General features: G+C 39.6%; 1 protein-coding gene across 2 annotated transcripts; it reads left to right on the top strand.

Moving 5' to 3' along the window:
- Nucleotides 1–750: 750 nt before the first annotated feature.
- Nucleotides 751–14,354, top strand: LOC310956519 (vascular endothelial zinc finger 1-like). 2 transcript variants are annotated; one of them, XM_083926769.1, is made up of 5 exons: nt 751–794; nt 7,372–8,117; nt 11,764–11,833; nt 11,946–12,108; nt 13,474–14,354. In XM_083926769.1, the coding sequence occupies exons 1-5, from the start codon at nt 762–764 to the stop codon at nt 13,800–13,802; spliced, it is 1,341 nt and encodes a 446-aa protein (XP_083782895.1). In that variant the 5' UTR covers nt 751–761; the 3' UTR covers nt 13,803–14,354. The 2 variants fall into 2 exon arrangements, with proteins under 2 accessions (XP_083782895.1, XP_083782894.1); XM_083926768.1 differs by having other exon boundaries at nt 13,444–14,354.
- The last annotated feature ends 6,959 nt before the right edge of the window (nt 14,355–21,313 follow it).

The raw sequence follows: 21,313 nt of genomic DNA, 5'->3' as shown, positions 1-21,313 counted from the left end.
GTAAGCCAAGTGTGACGATACTCTTAGTAAACCTTTCATACGCAATGCTAGAAACAATATTAAAATAGCAAATTCTGTAGAAAATAATTATGTAAAGACAACAATTGTTCAATCGTAGCCTATTCAATACAAGTGTACAGACTCAATGAGTAGACTGAGTGTGTGTTATTTTGGTCCACTGGCGGCAATTCGTCCAATTTATGGGTTCTGTCTTTTTCATTCATCCCCAGCCATGAATTAAAATAAACTGCTGCCCACACGGCTTTCTCCGTTAAAACGGTAAAACTTCTCTTATGTGAAAGAAGCGATGCCAAATGTTTGTAACGCAGAGTTAACCGCTATACAAGTGTTTTCCTCTTAAAAACCGTAGTGTTAGTGAAACACATTCAGGTCCAAACCACATGCGACAATCGACTATAACAAATGCCCCTCGCAGAATCAGCGAAAAACCATCCGAGGGGGGGTGTTTACAAATCTGACTACATCAAATTATTTCTGTGATCGGATCAGATAATGTCTTGCACATATTTCCGAATCAATTGTGCAGAAATGCGGTCTTTATTGTATTTATCTATGTTTAATGTGCCGCATAAAAGCCCACAACAATATATATATTTTAACATACAAAATTTATCAACACCCCTAACTAGTATGTACAATGGTTCGGCCCTCGAGGTTACCGGAAGTTGTTTCAGCTGCCATGTTTGGTTGCTTTGTTGTAGGCTTCTACGAGGTTTCCTACAGAATTACTAAGTGTGGAAATGGAGCCGAGCTGGAGTACGTTTCTTTTTCAAGTAAGTTGACTCGAAAAGAGGGAAAGTGGGACATCTCGTAAAACAACATTAGAAAGTGTAAGCACCGGGTAGCTTAGCGATAAAACCAGTTTTAAACGAGTAATGGCCAAGATCAAGTAACCAAGCAAAACAATGGTATATGAATCCAGGCGTCCAGCTGTGAGGCTTTGGGAATGACGCTAGAACAAAAAAATCATTTTTTTCTCAACGTGCGTTTGAAAAAATGTGGCTTGTTTTTCTATTGTACGAATACTTAAGGTTATTGATGTTGATTAATTCGACAGCGTTTGGGTTTTTTAAGTTTGTTTGCCAAGTCAAAGCCAGCTAAAACATGCGGGATAATTTGAAGTAAGGCTGGAGAGGAGACGCCACTGCACCGTTACAAACGCGACAGACCTGTTTTTTTTTCAATGTGACTGAGGGCTTTGATCGAGGATAATGAGACGTCGGGGGAAAGATTTTATTGTAACGCGAATAACACCACATAATTTTTATGTAAAGCGGTGGGTGTAAGTAGACGTTAAATGAGTGTATACTTAGGTTATCGGCTGCTGAGATTTACTAACGACGAGTCCGCGGTGAACTTTCCGCTCGCCTCAGCCGGTTCAGACAGTAACTAGCCAAGTTAGCTAACCATGTTTAGGTATATCAAAGTCGCAGGCTAATTTAGCTTAATTTGGGCGAGGCTGTCGCAATGAGCTTACAAAACTAATATGTTACATGTCTTAATAAGCAGCGATGTACAGCTCCCTGGTTTATTAACTAGATATTTATTCTAGAAGAACCGTGGCGGAAAAGGAATTCAAAGTATGCACACACAACATCAGCTAACACTAGCAAACGAAGATTTGAAATTAGCGACGACATTGGGCAATTTATAAATCCAAGGTTTAGACTGAAAGTGCATGCTTTCTGTCACGAGTGATATCTGCCACGGTTTAGTGATTTTCACTGTGTATTAGGATAGAAGGCTATTGTTCAATAAAAATGAATAAAATGGTTTATTCCCATGGCCTTACTTGGCCTAAACGAATTAAGCCTCGTAAGGACGTGAAAAACGTAAAACTCTGAGGTTTTTAAGGAGAATGTGTATTTCAAAGGGTTCAATGTATTTGCCGCGCATCCAATTGTTTTATTTTAATGTTGTCATTTGTCTGTTTTTTTTCATATATAAGTATAACGCAGTCTAAGGAGTAGTTTCAAGTTTTAGGAGGATTTTTATTATCTATTAAGTTATGCCCCTGTGTTTTAGTGGGTGTGACAAACTCCTCATGGGAAGAACCTCCTCAATAAACTTTGCAGCAGTTCACTACCATTCACAAAAATACTTCAAGCTCTTTCAAACCTACATCCTCAAATGTTAACCAAAGACGTGCTGACTTTTAAGTTTATTATTTTACTGCCGCTTCAAATTAATGTATTAGTCATGAGTTCTTGATGTTATAAGTGTGCTGATTGAGTCCCGTTCAAATTCAAGCCAATAGTATATTTTGTAGCGCGTGTACAAGCTGCAGACAAACATATTTCCCTTGTATCTCTTGCCAAATACTGCACTGGTTAAGTGATCAAGTAAATGGGTTAATGAAAATGTGTGAAACTAGCGCTGAGAGGGAGCCCTGGTGAATTATAGCGGAGAGGAGGCATAGATGAAAGTCAAATAACTTGAAGGGCTCATGTGTTCCATCATTACCACTCTACTACAGTGGTACTCACAGGAGCAGTTGGTGTGACAGGGACGTTTGAACTATCAACAATATGTTCAAGAACGTTTTAGTTTCTCATTTAAAATGTTTCACAAGTGTGTAAATAAGGGTCTTGCTGCAGAAGCTGTAGTTAACAAGTGATTTAGTGTTGTTACATATTTTAATAGTAATGGGCAAAGAAAGAGTTTGAATAATGCTCCCTGAGTTGCGTTTATCATATTTATAATACGGTTAGGATGTATATCACAGCCTTTGGGATATGCCCCTTTTTATGATATTATAAACATTTTGCTCTGCTGTCAGAGACTGATCACTTACTCACATCTTTGAGCACTATTACTACTAATGAAAAAGGCAGATGGACGGTGTGGCTTGTTGTGAAGTATCTGGCCTCTAGCCAGAAGCCCTGCATGCATTATGTACCACACACTGTTACTCCGTCAATCTCATGTAAATCTGTGTGCAGTTATCATTCAGGCACTTGACGTAAGGAGGGGAATGTCTAATTCAACTACCATTATTGACCCGTGCGTTGCAGTATCTACTGATCCTTTTTTTTATAGAACAGTGTTGTTTTAAGATGTGTACATTTAAAGATGATGTTTAACTTTTTTTGTTTAAATACTTTGTCAGGCATTGTAAATGATCCATATTGTTGTGTAAATGAGCTTGAATATTACCATAAGTACAACTGCCTCTTTTGATTAATGTGCAAGATATTGAAACTCCGGTGTCTGTCAGGCTACAGTTAAGTGAATCATGTTTTTCAGAGCAGTTTGGCTATGGATGTGCAAAGATACACCAGTAATGTTGCAAAGTAAACGGAAAAATGGTACTAGGTGCTCCAAAGTGAGAAAGACATAAAATGCAATCATTCTATGCCTGAAACTCCATTATGGCTATGGAGACTACAATAGCCACTAAGTGCAAGAAGACATACTCAATATAATAACAACATTTTTACTTTTTTATTCACATCAGAGCCGTTTGGCTGACAAGTTCCTTAATGTCTAAAAGAAAATTACTTTCATCAGTTGGGAACTAATAATATTGTTTTTACAGTACACTACATTGCATTTGGAAGCCATTTTGTTGATTTATTTTTTGTTTAATACAGAAAAAAACTAGCCAATGTATTTGTATAAAAAAAATGACATTTTAGACAGTTTCATTTGATATCAGAAAAGTGTTCAAATTACATTTTCAACTAAATAGCATCATTTGTCCATTAGGGCAGAAACTGACTGTCAAGCTTACAGTTGGATAAACAACCACTATGGTGGTTGTTGATAGCAAACGATTGATATTATTAGCTCTGGTTTGTTCTCCACTAACCACTAAAAAGGTATCTTGGTCTTTAGCTTGCTGGATGTTCAACTTTGTTCACCAACTAACTAGTCACTTACTCCTTCTGTTTCCCATTTGAAGCCAAGTATGTACCTTACAGTGGGGTTTTATTAGAGCTTATTTTGCTTGAAACAAATCCATTAAAACAAACAGCCCCTTTATGAAGTTAAACAAATAACTTTTATTTACCATTTCAAATATAATAGTGAATGGAGCTTTAGCATCAGTCGTTAACATTGTCCTAGTGCCAGAGTAGCATAAATGTTGTATGTAGGCCCAGCATTTTGCTGGTCACATGAAATTCAAGGCATGTATTTTGACATGGCTCAAAAAAGTGTCCCAGTGAGCCTGCCAGCATACACAATATCAAGGCCCTGAAACAAGCTCACGCAAATGGAATGCAGTCGTTTTTAATAAGCGATCAGTTACACCTGTGAGTTTACTGCTATGACAAGCCAAAATGTCTGCTTTGAAAAGATGTCTCTTACCTTTCAGAATTGTATTATTAATGCCTTTTTGTTGTATAATGCCTCACTGTTCAAAGACCAAATGCCACTTCTCAACACTGTGTTTGTAACTGCAGTGGTTACACTGGCAAAAGGTGAACTTCATGGGTAACTCAGCAATTTCATCATAGCTGTGATGCCAAAAAATAACTGATCAGTGTGTTAAGTTGAGTTTACTCTTCATCAGCTACACTCCAGCTGAGTCTTTTGTCAGATACAGTAACTCCTTTATAAAAATCCAAGCTGTGGACACATTCAAGAAATGTTTGCACTTCTCTCGAATCAAGGGATCTCTTTGTGCTAGGTAATAGCTATGCGTTTCATATATTTCAAACCACATTACATCTCACAGCTGTTTCCTTGTTCTTGACGGGACTGTTTGCTGTCAGATGTTTTGTTTGTATTAAATGCTACCAACTTTGGAGGTTTTGGCTCATTGATTAGTGTGTTTTGCCAATGACATGGCGAGTTGCTTAGGAATCATTCTCTTGCATGATGCAATCCAAGCCCAAGTGAAAGAATTAGGCTAATATATCAAAACAAGGATTACAAACAGTACAGAAGTGTTGTTTTTAAGGACTCAACTCAGCTAGCTGGTTAGCAGCCAAAGATCTCAGAACTTGTAAACCAGTGAAGAACAAACTCAAAAACTTAAAGAGGAGACTCTACATGTACTACCCCCCCCCCCCCCCATATTTTATATTGTTTCCTTTGCTTCCCTCCTTTCTTCCATTTTTATTTGATCAACTATAGTTTTTGTTTGTTTCGTTATATATTACGGCAAGCAGCTGTAGAGTGTGACACAAAAGATATAAGAAAGACAGTGCATAATCTGACTCAGACTATGAGCTCAATTTAAGTCTACAGTGGCCCGTGGAGCCATCAGGACACTCCCTCCATTTTGATGTTATTTATGAGGGAGCAGCCCCAGTTGTCAGAGCGCATTTGTGTCAAAATGGTCAGAGCTGCATGAAGGCACAGCAGCTTACAGGCCCTGCACCTCTGTATAGAGGCAGGCTGTCTGCAGCGGCTATGTCTGCTGTTCACAAGCTTTACAAAGAGGGTTCCCGGCTGGTACCCCCCACCCCCGCCTAAAAACATAAAGCCCCCCTCCCACCCCTGGTGTGCCAGCGGACGGGTTAGCATTGGCATGATGACTAATCCTGGAAGGTGGCAAGTGTGAGCAGGTGCTTAGACAAATGGATGGGTGGGCTTGGTGGCATTCTCCACAAGTTCCCAGGTCCCATTGCGTATGAGGGAATGAAGGCTAGTTTTGGTGAGTAGTGCGTGGATAAACAATGTCCCTGTCTCATGAATAGATGAGCCAAATCAATGAAGATGAGCATACAAAGATCCCCTGCTGAGGCATCACTGCTCAGATTTGTGTCTCTCACAATAGGCTGGATGACATAAGGAGGACATTGTGTGGTTCATTTTTCTTTTTTATCCTTTGCCTCCTCGTTTGCAACTCCCTACTTGGCTGGCCTTCTGCAATGGATGATTGAACCTCAAAGGGAAAGGTCAAGCATTTCACCTTGCCCTTTCTTGCTCGTGTTTCACAACAAAGTTGTCTCGACTGTGTCCATTTACCAAAACAGCAGCGTTAACTGAGATATAATATGTTTAATATGCAAAGAATGCTGTCTTAACAATTTACATTACAAGTAGAGAAGCGAGAACCACCAAGGAATGGGCTATTTATTAATCATTTACAATTAACATTGGTCCCTGCTGATCCTGCAACTCCTGCCTGCTTTTCTATTAATAATGATGGATGTTGGTGGGGCAGTCCCCAGGTCAACAGGAATCTAGGGCCCAGACACACCGACTTTGGTATGTTCATGAGCTTAAAGTCGTAATCTGGACACTACAAAGAAGCTGTGCTGTATTTTATTTCTCAGAAAATTTAAACCTTACATTGATAGCTATTTCCAGTATATTTTCAATGTGAAGCTTTAGATTACTGATTTTATCCCAGACTTGTTCTTGCACCCCTACATTACCTAAAACCACTAAGGGACTGTCCATTTGTGGCGTGCCCAAGCACACTTTGCGGCTAAAGTCTAGTTCGTTTGACCAGTGCGAGTACAACTGTTCCGTGCCCAGGCCATGACCCGATTGAGGGTGGTGGGCTTTTGTAAAGCACGGATGCACATGCATGAGCATTTGCGGTGGTCCTGATGTCTATTTATTTACTAGTGATCCCTGTGATGGACATTTAAAAAGATGCGGCCGAAGTGTTCGCGGTGGTCTGTCAGGTGGAGTGTTTACTGCAGAGTCAAATAAACATATTCAGAAACAGTCAGACAAAATTAAAACTCCTAGGGGTGATGACGTAGCACAATACTCTAAATGAGCCGAGGTCCGGGTCATTTAAAGTATTTTGAGAAGAGGGCCTGAGCCGACGGCGGAGGGAAGGGAGACAATCTCGCTAAAGCACGGCACGGATCATCTGGGCCGAGTGTGCGTGTGTGCGTGCATGTGTGCTTTACTTCACCATGCCCTCCAACTGAGCTTCTTAGCTGAGTTAATGGCCTGCTCTTCAGAGCACTGGACTCTGCTTTGCCTCTAATTTGGTATGCTTGCTTTGCAGTCACATGGGGAATCAGCACCGTCATGATGGGATCATCTTTCATACAGTACTTTTAGGTTGTTTCGCACAAGTGGCATGCTGCTTCAGTCTCATTAATAACAGATCCAGCACTCTGTAACATCTTACTAATCCCTGTGGTTTTCATGGGCTTGGCTGGTGTAACTCCGGTCGTTCACCTGTCCATAACACCTTTGGTTTATTATGGTAGTTCTAATGCAGACTTTTTTGCAATAGGGTATTCCAACTTTGTTGAAACTACAATCCCCATTATTGAACTGTGTTGTATATAATGTCAATTTTGCGCTACAATAAATGTTTACCCTTCCATATCATTATCTTTAAAGATTATCAAAACATCCCAATAAATGTCTTGAATTAATTTAGGCTCAGCTAAATATTTATCTCTGTATGTGTGTTTGTTTCATCAGCAGGCCAATGAAGCCCTCCACCACCAGCACCATGTGGCCCAGAACAGCCTGCTGCCACTTCTTAATGCCGGAGCTGAACAAATTGACCAGAAGCCTATCCTGCCCATCCACTTAGACCAGAAGCCCCCTACCAGCGCTGCTGATCTCCTCAAAGACAATGTGGCAAGCGGAGGAGGTGCACGGCCACCAATGCTGATAAAGAAGGAACACAAAGGCAAAACGCCGTTCGTGTGTGGCTACTGCAACAAGGCCTTCCGTGACAGCTACCACCTGCGACGCCATGAGTCCAGCCACACCGGTATCAAGATGGTGTCACGGCCAAAGAAGACTGCCCAGACAGCCCCCACCATGGTACCCATGATTTCTACCATGCAACGAGAGAACGGCAACCCTTCCTACATCTCAACGGTGGCAGGCATCCTTTCCACCGCAACCACCTCTGTTTCCTCAGGGGCAAGTATCATGACATCATCCACAATGGGCAACATGCCACAGCAAAATGTCCCTAAGAAACCTGCCAAACCTGTCAAGAAAAACCATGGATGTGAGATGTGTGGCAAGGCCTTTCGCGATGTCTACCACCTGAATCGCCACAAGCTTTCCCATTCAGATGAGAAGCCTTTTGAGTGCCCCATCTGCCAGCAACGCTTTAAGAGGAAGGACCGAATGACCTACCATGTCCGCTCTCATGACGGGGGAGTCCACAAGCCCTATGTATGTTCTGTATGTGGGAAAGGCTTTTCCAGGTAAGGACCACTTTTTTTTTTCTTTTTTTTTTTTAACCTTTTGATAGCTGTTAAAATGGTTGCCTTTTTGGAGTAAGACATCCAGAACTGACACAGGAAATGTCCACCATAACACGCTGAAGTGCAAAATAGCCTCTTTCCACATGTCTTTATTATTTGCAATAACTTTGATCCATGTTGCAAATGCATCACATACAGTAAAGTTCCTATCGTGTAGGCACCCCCTCACCCATGTTTGGCTGTAGCTCCCCAACCGGTCCAGATATTTAGCCTGGTTGCGTCTCGGCTCTCTTTGAGCAGTTCACACACAGCTTTCAAGTACGGAATCCAACAGCGATTTGTCTCCGTTCTGGGGCATTTGGCAGGGAGCACCAAAAACAGTCTGCACATGAAAAATCTGGACCAAAGTTGTTTAGTGTGAACTAAGCATTAGTTATTAAATATCTCTCCAATGCTATCGATGCCCAAAAGGTTACCTTTATCAATATTTGAGCCATCACTACAAAATGTGATAAGGGTGAAATTAATTTACACATTTTTCTTCATGATGCCAGGCAGACTTGTCATAGGGGTCAGACTGGAAAAACCCTGAGCAATGGATGATCGTTGAGTGCTGGCAACAGATTTCATGGCGAGATAACATTACCTGTTTCAGATGTCTTCGTACATTGCTCATATAGCTCTTGAGGTGGTGGAATAAGTTATGTTCCCTCTTAGACCAGCAGCTTAATGGTAAAAAAAAAAAACAAACCCTGATGAACAGGCATTTGAAATGGACTTTTAAGTGTTAAATTTCTATGTCAGTTATCAGCTATGAAAATATTTTGCTTTTAATTTTTCAGTTAATTTAGTCAATTCATTAAACCTGTTTCTTGAGACAGGCCCAGTGTAGCCTGAGACCCCCATAAACCTGGTCTCCACGTGGGAGGCCAGCTGGGTATCATATCCTTGTAACTGAATCAGCCGCTGGTTTGTTTAGTATCTGACTAAAGTGCGAGTGTCTAGGCATGTGAGTCTCTATGCATTCTACTCTGCCGGCGAAACTGTTCTGAATGTGTATCTGAGGAGATGTTTGGTAAGCAACAGGATCAGCACCAACAGGGACAATGCACAGTGACGATAGCAAAATCTAAACTGGTGCGAAAATGGGGTCAAATGCAAAATAGATTGTTTTTACAACTGCTCTAGTTTATTCATATGATTTCAATCAACAAGTAACAAGCCTATTATAAACAGGAAGTATGCTTCTGAGAACTAATTTATTCTTATGTTAGTGGAGACGGAGAGTGATTTCACCCTCTGATGGTTGCATTCCAGGTTCAAAGAGAAAACGTCTCGGCTTCTCTGTATGGGATCTAAAAATAACTTGATAAACAAATTCTAACAAACATACCTTTTTTGACTAATAACTTGTCAGTCCAAAGCAAGAAAAACATGCTGGCTAGACTATGGTGTAACTTTATATGTGCTTAAATGACCATGTTCTTTCACTTGTTTTTAACAAAAATGCAGTCATTAGATGCTGCATTTATTAAATTTCTTGCTTTACTAAAAGTTCACTGAACAGCGATGCTAGTGCTCCTAACAACCCATGACTCTTTGTGGGTGATTCAGCCAGTTCTCTTTGGATTTTTCAGTCGCACCACGGTCTCATATAGAGGGATGATTGTATGGCCATGTACTGTCCACATTACTTCCCTGTGGCTGTGTTTTCATATTTATAAAAGTGCTAAGCAGTTACGATTTGTACTAGATTGGTTGGCCCCCGTCTCCCTCCCCGCACGCCATTTCAACCACATGTTTAAACAGTCGCACATGGGAGAGCACCAAGGGGAGTATCAAGGGAGGGGGAGGCGTCACTTGTCACTTTGCGGTTCCCGCCAGCATGTCACAGACTCTCTTTCCCCTGGGAATTCAGTGAACCATGCGGTGATGTTCAGGTCAACACATTTACTATGTAGTGAGTACATATTTAGTTTAAGAAGGCCTCATGGTAGCTTCATATTTAGATTTCTCAACGCAAAAAAAAACATCTGTCTTTTACGAGCCAAAATGTCTAGAGGATATTGATAACACCAGAAGAGCTCTGCGTTGCAACACAGCTTCAACAAAAACATCATCAGTGTACCCTATCCAAGCTGTAACATTAGCACTGTGCCGTGTAGGGCAGTTTCAGGCATGCCTCCAACACAGTGACGTGGGGTAGGGATTCATCAGCATACTGGAAAGTGAGAATGGGGACTGAATAACAGGGCACTGAGTCACCGCCACTCAGCCAGATATGTGGCACTGTCTGGAGTCTGCTCTCCTTGTCAGTGGGACAGCAAAATGAAAGAAAAGGGGGTAAAACTGATTCCGGTTCATGGCACCACTGAGAAGATTCCACTTGACTCCTCATTTGTATTTCAAAAAAATCCAACAGCATGAAACTTTCCGGTTTGGGAGCCGCTGCCAATGCTTTAGCCTTTACTCACTCCATTATGCCACTTCTAACATGATTCAGCTCACAGCTTCACTAGAACTAACAAGCTGACCGGGGAGGATCCGTGCCAAGAAGAATTTTTGAATGCTGGTGTTTAACTGTAAAGGTCAAGAGGCAAAGAGCTGTTTTCTTGCAACTGCTGATATGGGGTGGAACACTGAGGAATGTGTTGCCATCAATGCTTGTTTGCGGTTTTTAACCTTCAGTTTAACAGCAATGTTTGTAAAAAAGCTTTTAGGACATCAACTTTGTGGCGTACATAGTCTCATCCGAATCCTCATGGACAGATATTGCGCAAATCCGACCAGAATTTTAGGAAACTACCAACCAAGTTCCTGGAAATTCTCAATAACATTCTCTTCATATTTCTGTAAATATTCCCAAGGCTGCAAGAAAATAAAAAGAAGTAGTGTAGTGTCATGCTAAACTGGCAATTTATCTATAAAACAAGTAGAAAGTGTACAAATTTACCATCTCTGTGTGGTGCGTTTTCAAAACTAGGTCAAACTAATTCACGCACGATTGATCATGAAGAATTAACCGCCATTGACTGACATTTTAGGGATTTTGTGTGTGCCCAACCCCTCATTATCAAAGCAAACAGAGCACATCCATATGCTTCTGCACCTCTGCACTTGCAATGTATAGAAAGGTTATACATTAGGCTTTTTTTTTTAGGATACCACTTACTTGGGGGTACTAAACTTTGTGTTTCGTGTACGTGGTTATACACTTATGATACACATTTACAGACGTTTTTGATCAGCCTATATTTTTGTATCATAGGTAAAATCCTATGGAGATAGATCAGAAAATATATTAGATATAAGACTTAACTGCATTGGTATCACACCAATTAGGGATCCATAGCAGGAAACAGTCTTTTCTAAAAAAAATCGAGGGTTGCTCTCTGTTTTGTATTTGAAGGAAGTATGTATTGGACTGTTGTTCAATCAAATTCAAATGTCTGCATTAATCAATTTAATCTAAGAATCTGAATTAGCAAAGGCCTGTAGCTCTTTAGCAGTACGCTTTTCTAAATAAAACACAGAGAATAGGAGAGTATGTAATCACACCACAGACTGCTGTGGTACTCATCTACAACTCATGGAGCTCACTGCATCACTGTCCAGATCTTAAATGTGTATTTGTTTTTTTATCCAGGCCAGACCACTTGAGCTGCCATGTGAAGCATGTACATTCCTCGGAAAGACCGTTTAAATGTCAAGTAACGGTAAGAGTCATTACTGTCAGCTTCCAGATGATTGTTATTGTTATAATTATTTGTAATGTTGTTTCTGTACTCCACTGACCTACCTTTGACCCTGTCTGCTTTGCGGCTGCAGGCCTGTACCTCTGCTTTCGCCACCAAAGACAGACTCCGTTCCCACATGATCAGACATGAAGGCAAGGTCACCTGTAGCATCTGTGGGAAGATGCTCAGTGCAGCCTACATCACCAGCCATTTGAAGACTCACGGACAAACCAACTTTAACTCTTGTAATAAAGGTAGGTCACACTTGTCAGAAACACATACCCCTCATACTACAACAGGAAGGTGTTCAGCAGTTGAGAGAGAGGATTGATGAAAAATCATTAGGTGTACCTTGTAAACTCGGAGAAACCCAAACTGTTGTTGTAATGTACCCTTCTGCCATCTAGTGTCTCCCTTTTTGTTGTTTAATAGTTGGTTCAATTGACTGGTGAATAATTTATTGTATTTTAATTACATTTTAAATTAATTATTTAAATTTGACCATATGTCCTTAGAGTGGTAACCTGACTCTCGCCAGATGAATTTCGTTACGCCTTGCTTCACTCATACATCTGGGATCTCCATAAAAAAGGGATTTCAGGAGGCTGGGCCTTATCATATGATTGGATAAACCACTTGTCCGTCATCATGACGTGCTACTTCAACCACTCACATCAAAACCAACCCGTGGCGCTGATGAAAGAGACGCAGGGAAAAGCCAAACCCGGTCAGGAGAAGGGCGAAAACATGGTTTCCACCAACAAAAGCCTTCAGAGCCGTTCTCTGGGGTTCTTTTAAAGAAGAAATATTAGCTCGATTGGACAACACGGATGAAACAGCAGCAGCCATGTTGACACCTGCTTCCTTAATGCGAGTCGCCATTGTTGTCTAAATCACAACAGTCACTTCTCCACTACGTAACCTCTATAAACAAACCCGCCCAGCGGTTCTGATTGGCTCGCCCAATGGAATCACTTTCCTATGGAGCGTTCCCAGATAGTTGAGTGGAGCAAGGCGGAGTCAAGGCGGATCAAAATTCATCTGATGAGAGTTGGGTTTATAGAGTAGTACATTCCCCAAAAATATGGTGGTTGTATCACACTTGATACCATGTATTTTTTTATAACTTTTTTGGCAGTTTTTCAGAATCAGAAATACTTTAATAATCCCAGGGGGAAATTGTTTAAAGTCAAGCCTCTTTAAATAGGATGACAGCTCTAACCACTCAGCCACCGGCCGCCCCGATACCATGTATTTTCAAGGAAAATTTTGAAAATGTTAATGTCTCGAAGTAGTCAGGGTATAAAACAAAGCGATCCGTTGATCTTTACAAAGAAAGACTTGATAGTGTAACAATGGCATAGCCATCAGTGCTGGAAAAAAAGTTTTCAAATTGAATCGTGACACCCCTAGTTGTTACATGATGATGTAAAATGTTTTTTGGTACTGTTGAAATCTTACGATACATTGGATTGCAGTAGGAGTAATGAGTGTCGCCCGTTTTATTATGCTATACCTCATACAAATGAGCAACTATTTTCACTAGCCACAGATCAAAAGTGAAAGGCTCTTTCTTGTGTTTTTCCCAGAGGGTAACGGAGTCTGCAATTCTTCCTCAGCTACACCTGTGACCATTTCTGCCCCCATCACCTCAGCGATGAACCGGGGCCACTCCAACAACCCTGTCACCATAGCTGCACAAATGAACATTACCACCAACACAGTCAACATCACATCTCCAATCAGCCTCCAGCACCCAGTCACCATCACCGGGCCCGTCAACATCGCTTCTGTCAACATCCCTGCCACGGCACCCATGAATATTGCCCACCCCGTCGCTATAACAACCATGCCTATGAATATGGCTGGTCCGCTCAACATCGCCATGAGGTCAATGGATAGCATGCCTTTTCTGTCCCAAGTCTTGCCTTCTTCCCCACCCTGGTAAAAAGGGAGAGAGCATCAGACTGGCCAGAAAGAAAAGGAAAATGAAGTGAAACAAGAGACTCCTGTCCTCATTATTTGCACCTCGAGCCCAGCTCTTTCTCCCCCTGAACCATGTTTACTTACCCTGAAAGTGAATATTTACATGCGCTGTGCGGCCAGTAGGAGCTCCCCAAGTCACAACTACGTCCCAACTAATGTTAAGTGACTGACGTGAGATGCAGAACACTTGAGTAGAAATCGAGTAGGATTTATCTTGAAATCAGGACAACAGTAAGACTTAGTGTAGTCAGTTAGTGATGAAACTGTGATTTGTGTAATGGCAGATGAGAGGAGAGGGTTCCTCAAGCACACTTGAGAACTCCGTAGGAAAACCCACCTTTGCTTTTGTAAAAGGGAGATGAGAAATGGACTGAAGCAATAACAATAAATTGCTGTTTTCATGTTTTACAAGTTCTCTCCCAAAGCCTCTGGGTGTTACTTTGTATGTTGTTGTTTTTTTTTAATTATAGCCTGCTAATCACTATTTAATGTTATAGGAAATGAGTCTAGTAAAAGGGACAGCAGCTTCCATTTGCATGGAAGAATATTTTTTCACAGTGCTTTAGCTTTTTCTTTTTCTTCTCAGATAGTAGGTATGCTCTTGAGGTACAGTGACTAACTTGTACAGTTGACATAGTAATGTATTTTCATGTCAGCGTTTTAAATTTTTTGCTTTTGTCATTCAAGTGGATATCCTGATGCTGTCCTCTTGACAATGAAATATTTGTACTTTGTTTTCTATTGGAATGGAAACACAAAGGTTTGTTTTTTATTTGCCTATTTGTAGTGTTCATTTTTCCATTAAGTCACAGTGGAATGAGTCGTGCACTGAAAGCATATCCTACATACAGGTGAACAGCAGTATTATCAAAGATCAAATTGGAGTCTTAAGTGTGTTGGTTAGCCAGCCTGCACTTGAGGGCCATCTAGTGGCTGAATATGGAAAGGCCTGGCCTTGTAGTGAAGCTTTTTCAGGCTGTTACTGTCATAATGGTGACTTATGAGTTTTGTCTGACTCTTCTGTACGCTGTTTTTTTTTCTGTGATTCCCCCCAAGATGATACTAAGGACCCTTCACTCAGGAAACACATAAAAGCCCCATTACATATGAATTTGGTTCTTTTTTTTTTTTTTTTATTAAGTATATCCACCATCTTGTATCGTAATTCTTGATCTCTCTGTGTTCCTTTTTAAATGCCTTATATGATTTGGCATTGTCATGTTAAAAGACTTGATTTCGATCAGGAACAAGAAGTCTAAGAATAATCGATTTTAAAAATAGCCGTCCATTTAAATAATAATTTACTGTGCAATGGCATACATGCTGTACCTTTTTTTTTTTTTTTTTTTTTTTTTTTTTTTTTTTTTTTACATTTCTTTTGAAGTCAAGTTCAGTCTCAGGCTGCATAGTTACGTGGCTGAGATCTGAGCGAGTTTGATAAAATGCAAGTTTTTGTCCTTTCAAAATAATCGGACAAGATTGATGTTGCATGAACCCAAACACTGTAGCTGTTGAACATGAACTATTTTAAATGAATGCCATGTTCTCAGTGCTGCAGTCCTGAGTTGATTCAGTTTATACTGAAAAATGCAATATGCATGTTTGTCATTTTTCCCAAGTTTTGTTTTAAACAAAATATTAGTGTAGCTTTTTCTTTGTTCTTATGCATTTACGTAGATACACTATAATAGCCTGTTTGCCAAATTTGATACAATAATAATGTGATGAACTGAACATTTCTGGTGGAATTGAACATCTCTTTATTTTTTAGGAAAAGAAATAATTGGAAATTCCAGGACCCTTGTGAAAGCAGTTGAATGTATATCTTTGTATAAAACTATTTTAGTTCCAAGGATATAGTAGTTACAATAGATGTGAAAGATAAGATAACCATTTTTTTTTTTTATAAATCTTTTGTATTAGAACATTAACAATGGTAATTTTGTATATATGAGAGGCTAGGCTTTCTGATTAGCAGAAAGGTCAAACATTCCTACATTTTTTTAAATGTATGTTTGTCAAATTATTACATAAACATGCGCAATGTTATGTGCCTTTTATTTGGGTTGTCTAAATAAAAGAAAACTATCAAATGTGTTTATATGTATTTAGTAATGTTCGATATTGAGAAAGCACCACAGTTTCTGATTTTTAGGAGTTTACTTTTTATCTCTGGCAGATACTTTTAAGTTTTTAACTAGAAATGTTTTCTTATGTTTACAAGCAAAAACACACTTAGCTGCAGCTAATGCAGATGGACAACGTTAGCAACTAAACTTAGCTAGCTGGTGAAGAAAGTCAAAAACATATTGGATAGCAAGCTCAAGATCTCGAGACCTAGACAGAGCTAAAAGGAGTGTAAATATTGGACATACATTACATACGTACATTCGCCCCAGTGGGGTGTTGTTCCATGTCTGCTGAAGGTGTAAGTTAACTGCTAAAATGTTTGCAATAGTAATTCCTTTTTAGAGCAGAAAATAGTAATTTTTAATCCACTGTATCCATCAGACATATAGATATTTTCAAATTAAATGAAATCACTTTTTTTAAATTATGAAATGTTGCTTTGACAAACAAATTTCCCCTCCTGCGGGACATTAAAGGTTTTCTGACTCTGATTCTGAAGTATAATATATTATTAAAGATGAAACCACCGAGGGGTAACAAACCTTTAACAGTGTCTAAGTGGGGCCCCTTGTCATATTTTATTTCAATGAGTTGTTAGAAGCTCAACCGAGGTGGTAGAACTATCTGTCACCAAAATAAAACAGATTATAGATTTTTATTCAAGTACATTTGTGTGGTAGAACTTTATTTTCTTATTCTGCTCCATTAACCATCTCATGACCATCAAAATGTATCTTGTGACCCTTAAGCGGGGGCCCAATCCTTAAATCTGAAATGACTGGATTAAACGTAATTGTACAAGTAAAGCTAGTTCACTCCAGCCAAATGCTGTTTACTCATTGATTTATAGATATTAACAATGTCTTGTATAATAATATATTATTCACAGTAAAGAGGATTTTGAATGCAGGACATCTACTTGTAATAGAGTATTTTTACATTACTGGACTGGAACATTTCTTTAAGTAAGGGATCTGAATACTTCTTTCCCCGCTTTATGGTTGTGAGTGACCAATATGTCTGTAACATCGTCCTGATGCCTCATAAAGGGATGTAGGCTACCAGTGATTCTCTAGGCAAGTCTCGATCCATTATCTGGTTAAAATACATTTAGAAAGAGAGAAAATTCAGTTCTAAATAAGGAATGGAGACACTAGAGGTGAATAGGGTAAACATTTTAACTGATGGATATCATCATGAAACTTCCCCAGTTGATTACTTACACTGAGACAATTCTTTTATGTAATTCAATTTTTCTGAACGGTTATGTTTAAATATGCAAATGAGGCAATATCTAATGCTGACATTTCGAAATTTAAGAGAAATCTACAGAATGTGTATTTTGGACAAGACATGAAAGCAAAAATAGCCCAAAATCTCAAAATTGACCAGTGCATTAAAAAACTATGTTTTTTCATATTTGCCTGTAGTATTTGAGCTGAGTTGCAACCAAACGGTAACAGTAACAGAGGTTATTGTGACACAGGGGTGTTCCATTTTATTGAATATGTAATGTAATATTTGATGGATATTAACTTAAAAGGCAATTAAATAGATGGAAATCTTACGTACAACTTTAAAAATAGATTATCAGTCTTTTCAGGTTCCAATTCAAATCAACTGTCAAAAACTTCATAGAATCAAAATTAATTTTCTGGATTCAACAAATGGAAACATCTCACTGCACTAATGAAGCTGCCTGGGTCCAGACTTGTGACTCCACCGAGTTGACTGAAGATGTAAACAGAGCGTGACTCTTTCTGATATCAGGCAACTAAAGAAAGTCTTGAAATCTGAATATGAGACTTTTTTGGCTTTTTTGTTGAGAATACAGATTGATAGGAAATGAGGGAGACCTGCAGCATAGGTCTACCAGGTGAGCTACTGGACGCCCCAGCTGATTTGAGACTTAACAGGTTTTTTTCCAGTATAGAGTTGTCCAGCAGATGGTGTTGTGTATGCATGTTTCACTGTTAGGTGCCATTTGAGTCCTTTCTCGTTTTATCTACCCAGTGTTTCCCCTAGATGGAATAATCCAACTGGTCCCCAGTGTAGGCCTATTGATTTACATTATCCTGTATGATAGCAGCCGGTTTGCTCACTTAATGGCAAAGTTTTGATTTTATTCCATCTAGAGTGGATATTCTATTTCATAGGGAATGGTTGTGGAAGCTGTTGAGATATACAAAGACCCTCTAGGGAGCAGTATCTGGTGGTTGAAATTTTATAGAGTTGACTACCTAAATGCCTGGGGTGGAATAATTTATTGTTAAGGTAAATGTGCAAAGCCAATTGTGTGTCTTAGATTTCAACACAAAGTGTGGCTATGTTACATGTTCGTGTTTTATTCAGCACAGGGCACTGACATCCCTAAAGGTCAGTAAGAACAGACAAGGGGATGAACAAGTACCATTCATTGGAAAATCTCCAGCAATGTCTACATTTGTTTTGTTTTTGCTTTAAAATATGATATGTGACTGTGGTTGAGAGAGTGAACTGTGTATTTCTAAAAGTGGTGGATGTTCTCGGAGGGCCCTCTCTCATCCCTTACAAAAGGCGCAAAATGGTTAAGTCTGCCCATCCCGACTCAGTATGAGAATGTGTCAGCTAAAACTCTGACCAATGACTTTGTAATGTCTTCCCTCAAATGAAGTAAAGTCTGGGTCCCAGAAGAGAAAAGACTGTTCATTTATTTCTTTCAAAAGAAAGGTGGCTAGCTATTAGCAAACTCCTACTACTACAGCTAGCTAGCAGCTACCTAGCTGAGATTGACACCGCTGCTGTTGCTAGCTAGCTAGCTGTAACAGCAGTGTACAGGAGCGTACCTATGTTCCCCGGGTCCTGTGTTCCCAGCTTTGTATGTGATCGGGGAACATTGGACCTTTTTTTTATAAAGGGTCCGAAGTTCCCATCTTTTCATAGAAAGGGTCCTATGTTCCCCAGTCTGTTATTTTTTTCCACAGTCAGTGCCGAATTCACCAGCAAATAGGCTTATGGGAAAGTCGAACGACCCCACACACTTTTTACTATTTGTTGTCGCAATAAGTCAGCCATATACATAGTATTAGATGTACATGGAAATGCTGTCATGGTGTTTTTTACAATTTTCACAAAGCAGATTGTGCTAACAACAGCTAACCATAGCCTAATAGTTTCAGCCGGGTTTTTTCCGACTTTGTAACTGAAACGTTGATAATCTAGCCCTAACAAAATGCTGAAAATAAATCTGCCATCCGGGGAACATAGAACCCTTTAGGGGAAAAGGGTTCGGTTGGGGAACATCGGACCCGGAGAACATAGGACCCAGGAATACAGGGATACACAGCGGGGTACGCTGTAACTACAGTTACTACCTGAATAAAGTAGGAGTTAGCGAGCTAGTTACTATAAGACAAACCTCATTTTACCACAGTAAAGTACCTGTGAGGGGTTGGAGGTTTGGGTTGTGGTGGGGACTGCTTATGTATAGGGCCCAGAATTTGGTGTTACACCCCTGACTACATGACTGAGTGATTGTGTGACTGTGTGACTGAGTGACATATTGAATTGGGACCCTGCTCAATTAGTGACTATTTTCTGCCCTTATGCAATATGGGAAGTGCCAAAGTTGGTGGGTGTTGGTATAAAAACTTCACTGAATAGTCTTAACATTGTTTCTATACGTTGACTTGGGACTAAACAAATTTATAGTAAAAAGTACAAAGTTACTTATTATGATTATTATTATAATTTTGATTCTTATGTATTGACTGCAATGATTCCTAAGTGTTAACTCAAAATGCTGCATCATCACAACTTCCTGCCCAAGTTGTTATAGAACCATCATAGTTAAGACTTCCCATCATTCACTGTATCCAACAATTGAATGTTTCAATATATTGAAAGGTTCAAGAGGAAAGCGTATATAAGATATTTTTCTTACAGTTATGATAACAATATCAATACATTTAGAGGAATATTAATAAAAAATCTTGGCATGGATGGCCACATAGGCCACTTTGTTAGGCTATTTTCATCACATAAACGCTATTAATTATTAAGCATTAATTCATCTGGGTAAAAATATTTCTTTAAATATTTACATACTTCGAACAATTTTTGATTTATCATTTCTGTGTTCTGGGAACATTTTCCTTTCCCCACTTGTCTGTGAGTTAGCAGTAGTTATAAAATATTTCTATAAAGCAGCTTTTTGTCAGTCATCTGTTACAGTTCATTATATTTGCAAATCAACACAATTGTGTATTCTGTACTGAAACATATGCATTTGTACTGCACAGTGTTTAATAAACATTTTTGCAGACTGTAGGGCAAAGACTCCAGACCTCATCTGAAGGGTTGGCTTGTGGAAATCCTGCCCCGCAAAGAAGATGGAATCAGACAGTGAGTCCACAATCTAATTTAATCTGAAGCTGAGAGCTCCATGCTACGTGTGGTGTCGTCTTGGCTGTCCAATAGTACGACAGTTTAAACGGCTTAAGGGACCGTCAGGCTGGCAAAGGATCATGTTATCCTCAGCTGAGTGAGTCATGTCAGCAAGCTGTCAAGTTCCTATCTGAACATTGCTCATGCAAATTATTTCAAATATATTGCAGGTACTTTTTGGATTGCCTGCATGTTGCACATTATTTATTACTGAACACAGGTCAATAATCCTTCTGTGAGAGGAAAATTAACTCTTGGAAAGAACTGCAACTTACAGAGAGATCACAGAGGGGAGGAAAAACAAATGGTGAGACGCTGAAATGTTTTTAATCAGAGATGCTTCTGCTCACATTTCACCTTTTTGTGATCCGTAAACCGAATGGTTAAGTAGTCACAAAGATAATCACTTGATCACTGCACGAGTCCTTATGGTGTTGTTATGCAGTAGATGATAAACTAGACATATGGTATGAGAGAGGTTTAAATTGCTTGAAATTGCAAGGTTTTACTCGTTAACAGACATAGCTCAGTAGCTATGGGTAGCATTTAGCATCGTTCTCTTTCCAGCTTTGGCTGCCATCATGTGAAACAAAGTGCTCCACCTCACTTTTGGGTGTTTGTCATTGCTGCATATTGGTTTGACTGATATGCTCTCTAAAAGGTGAACATATACAACCAATATTAAATATCTCTTTAAAACCTTCTATCACTCCACTTCCACTTCAGTTTGAAGGAAAAAAGAAGAGCTGAAACTGGCAGGGTGTCCTACTGGCATGTCACCATCAAATCTGTGCTGTTAATACAGCAGGACTAAATACTAAATTTACAGAGTACTGGACCAACAACAACAAATAGTTCAGGATTGAAACCTGACTTTGTGTCTATTTCATTCTACTGTTGCAAGGGTGTTAGAAGGAT

Source organism: Echiichthys vipera, assembly GCF_963691815.1.
Source record: "Echiichthys vipera genome assembly, chromosome: 14".
NCBI lineage: Eukaryota > Metazoa > Chordata > Actinopteri > Perciformes > Trachinidae > Echiichthys > Echiichthys vipera.
Note: the sequence above shows the minus strand (reverse complement) of the source record. Positions and strands in the feature narration are given on the sequence as shown.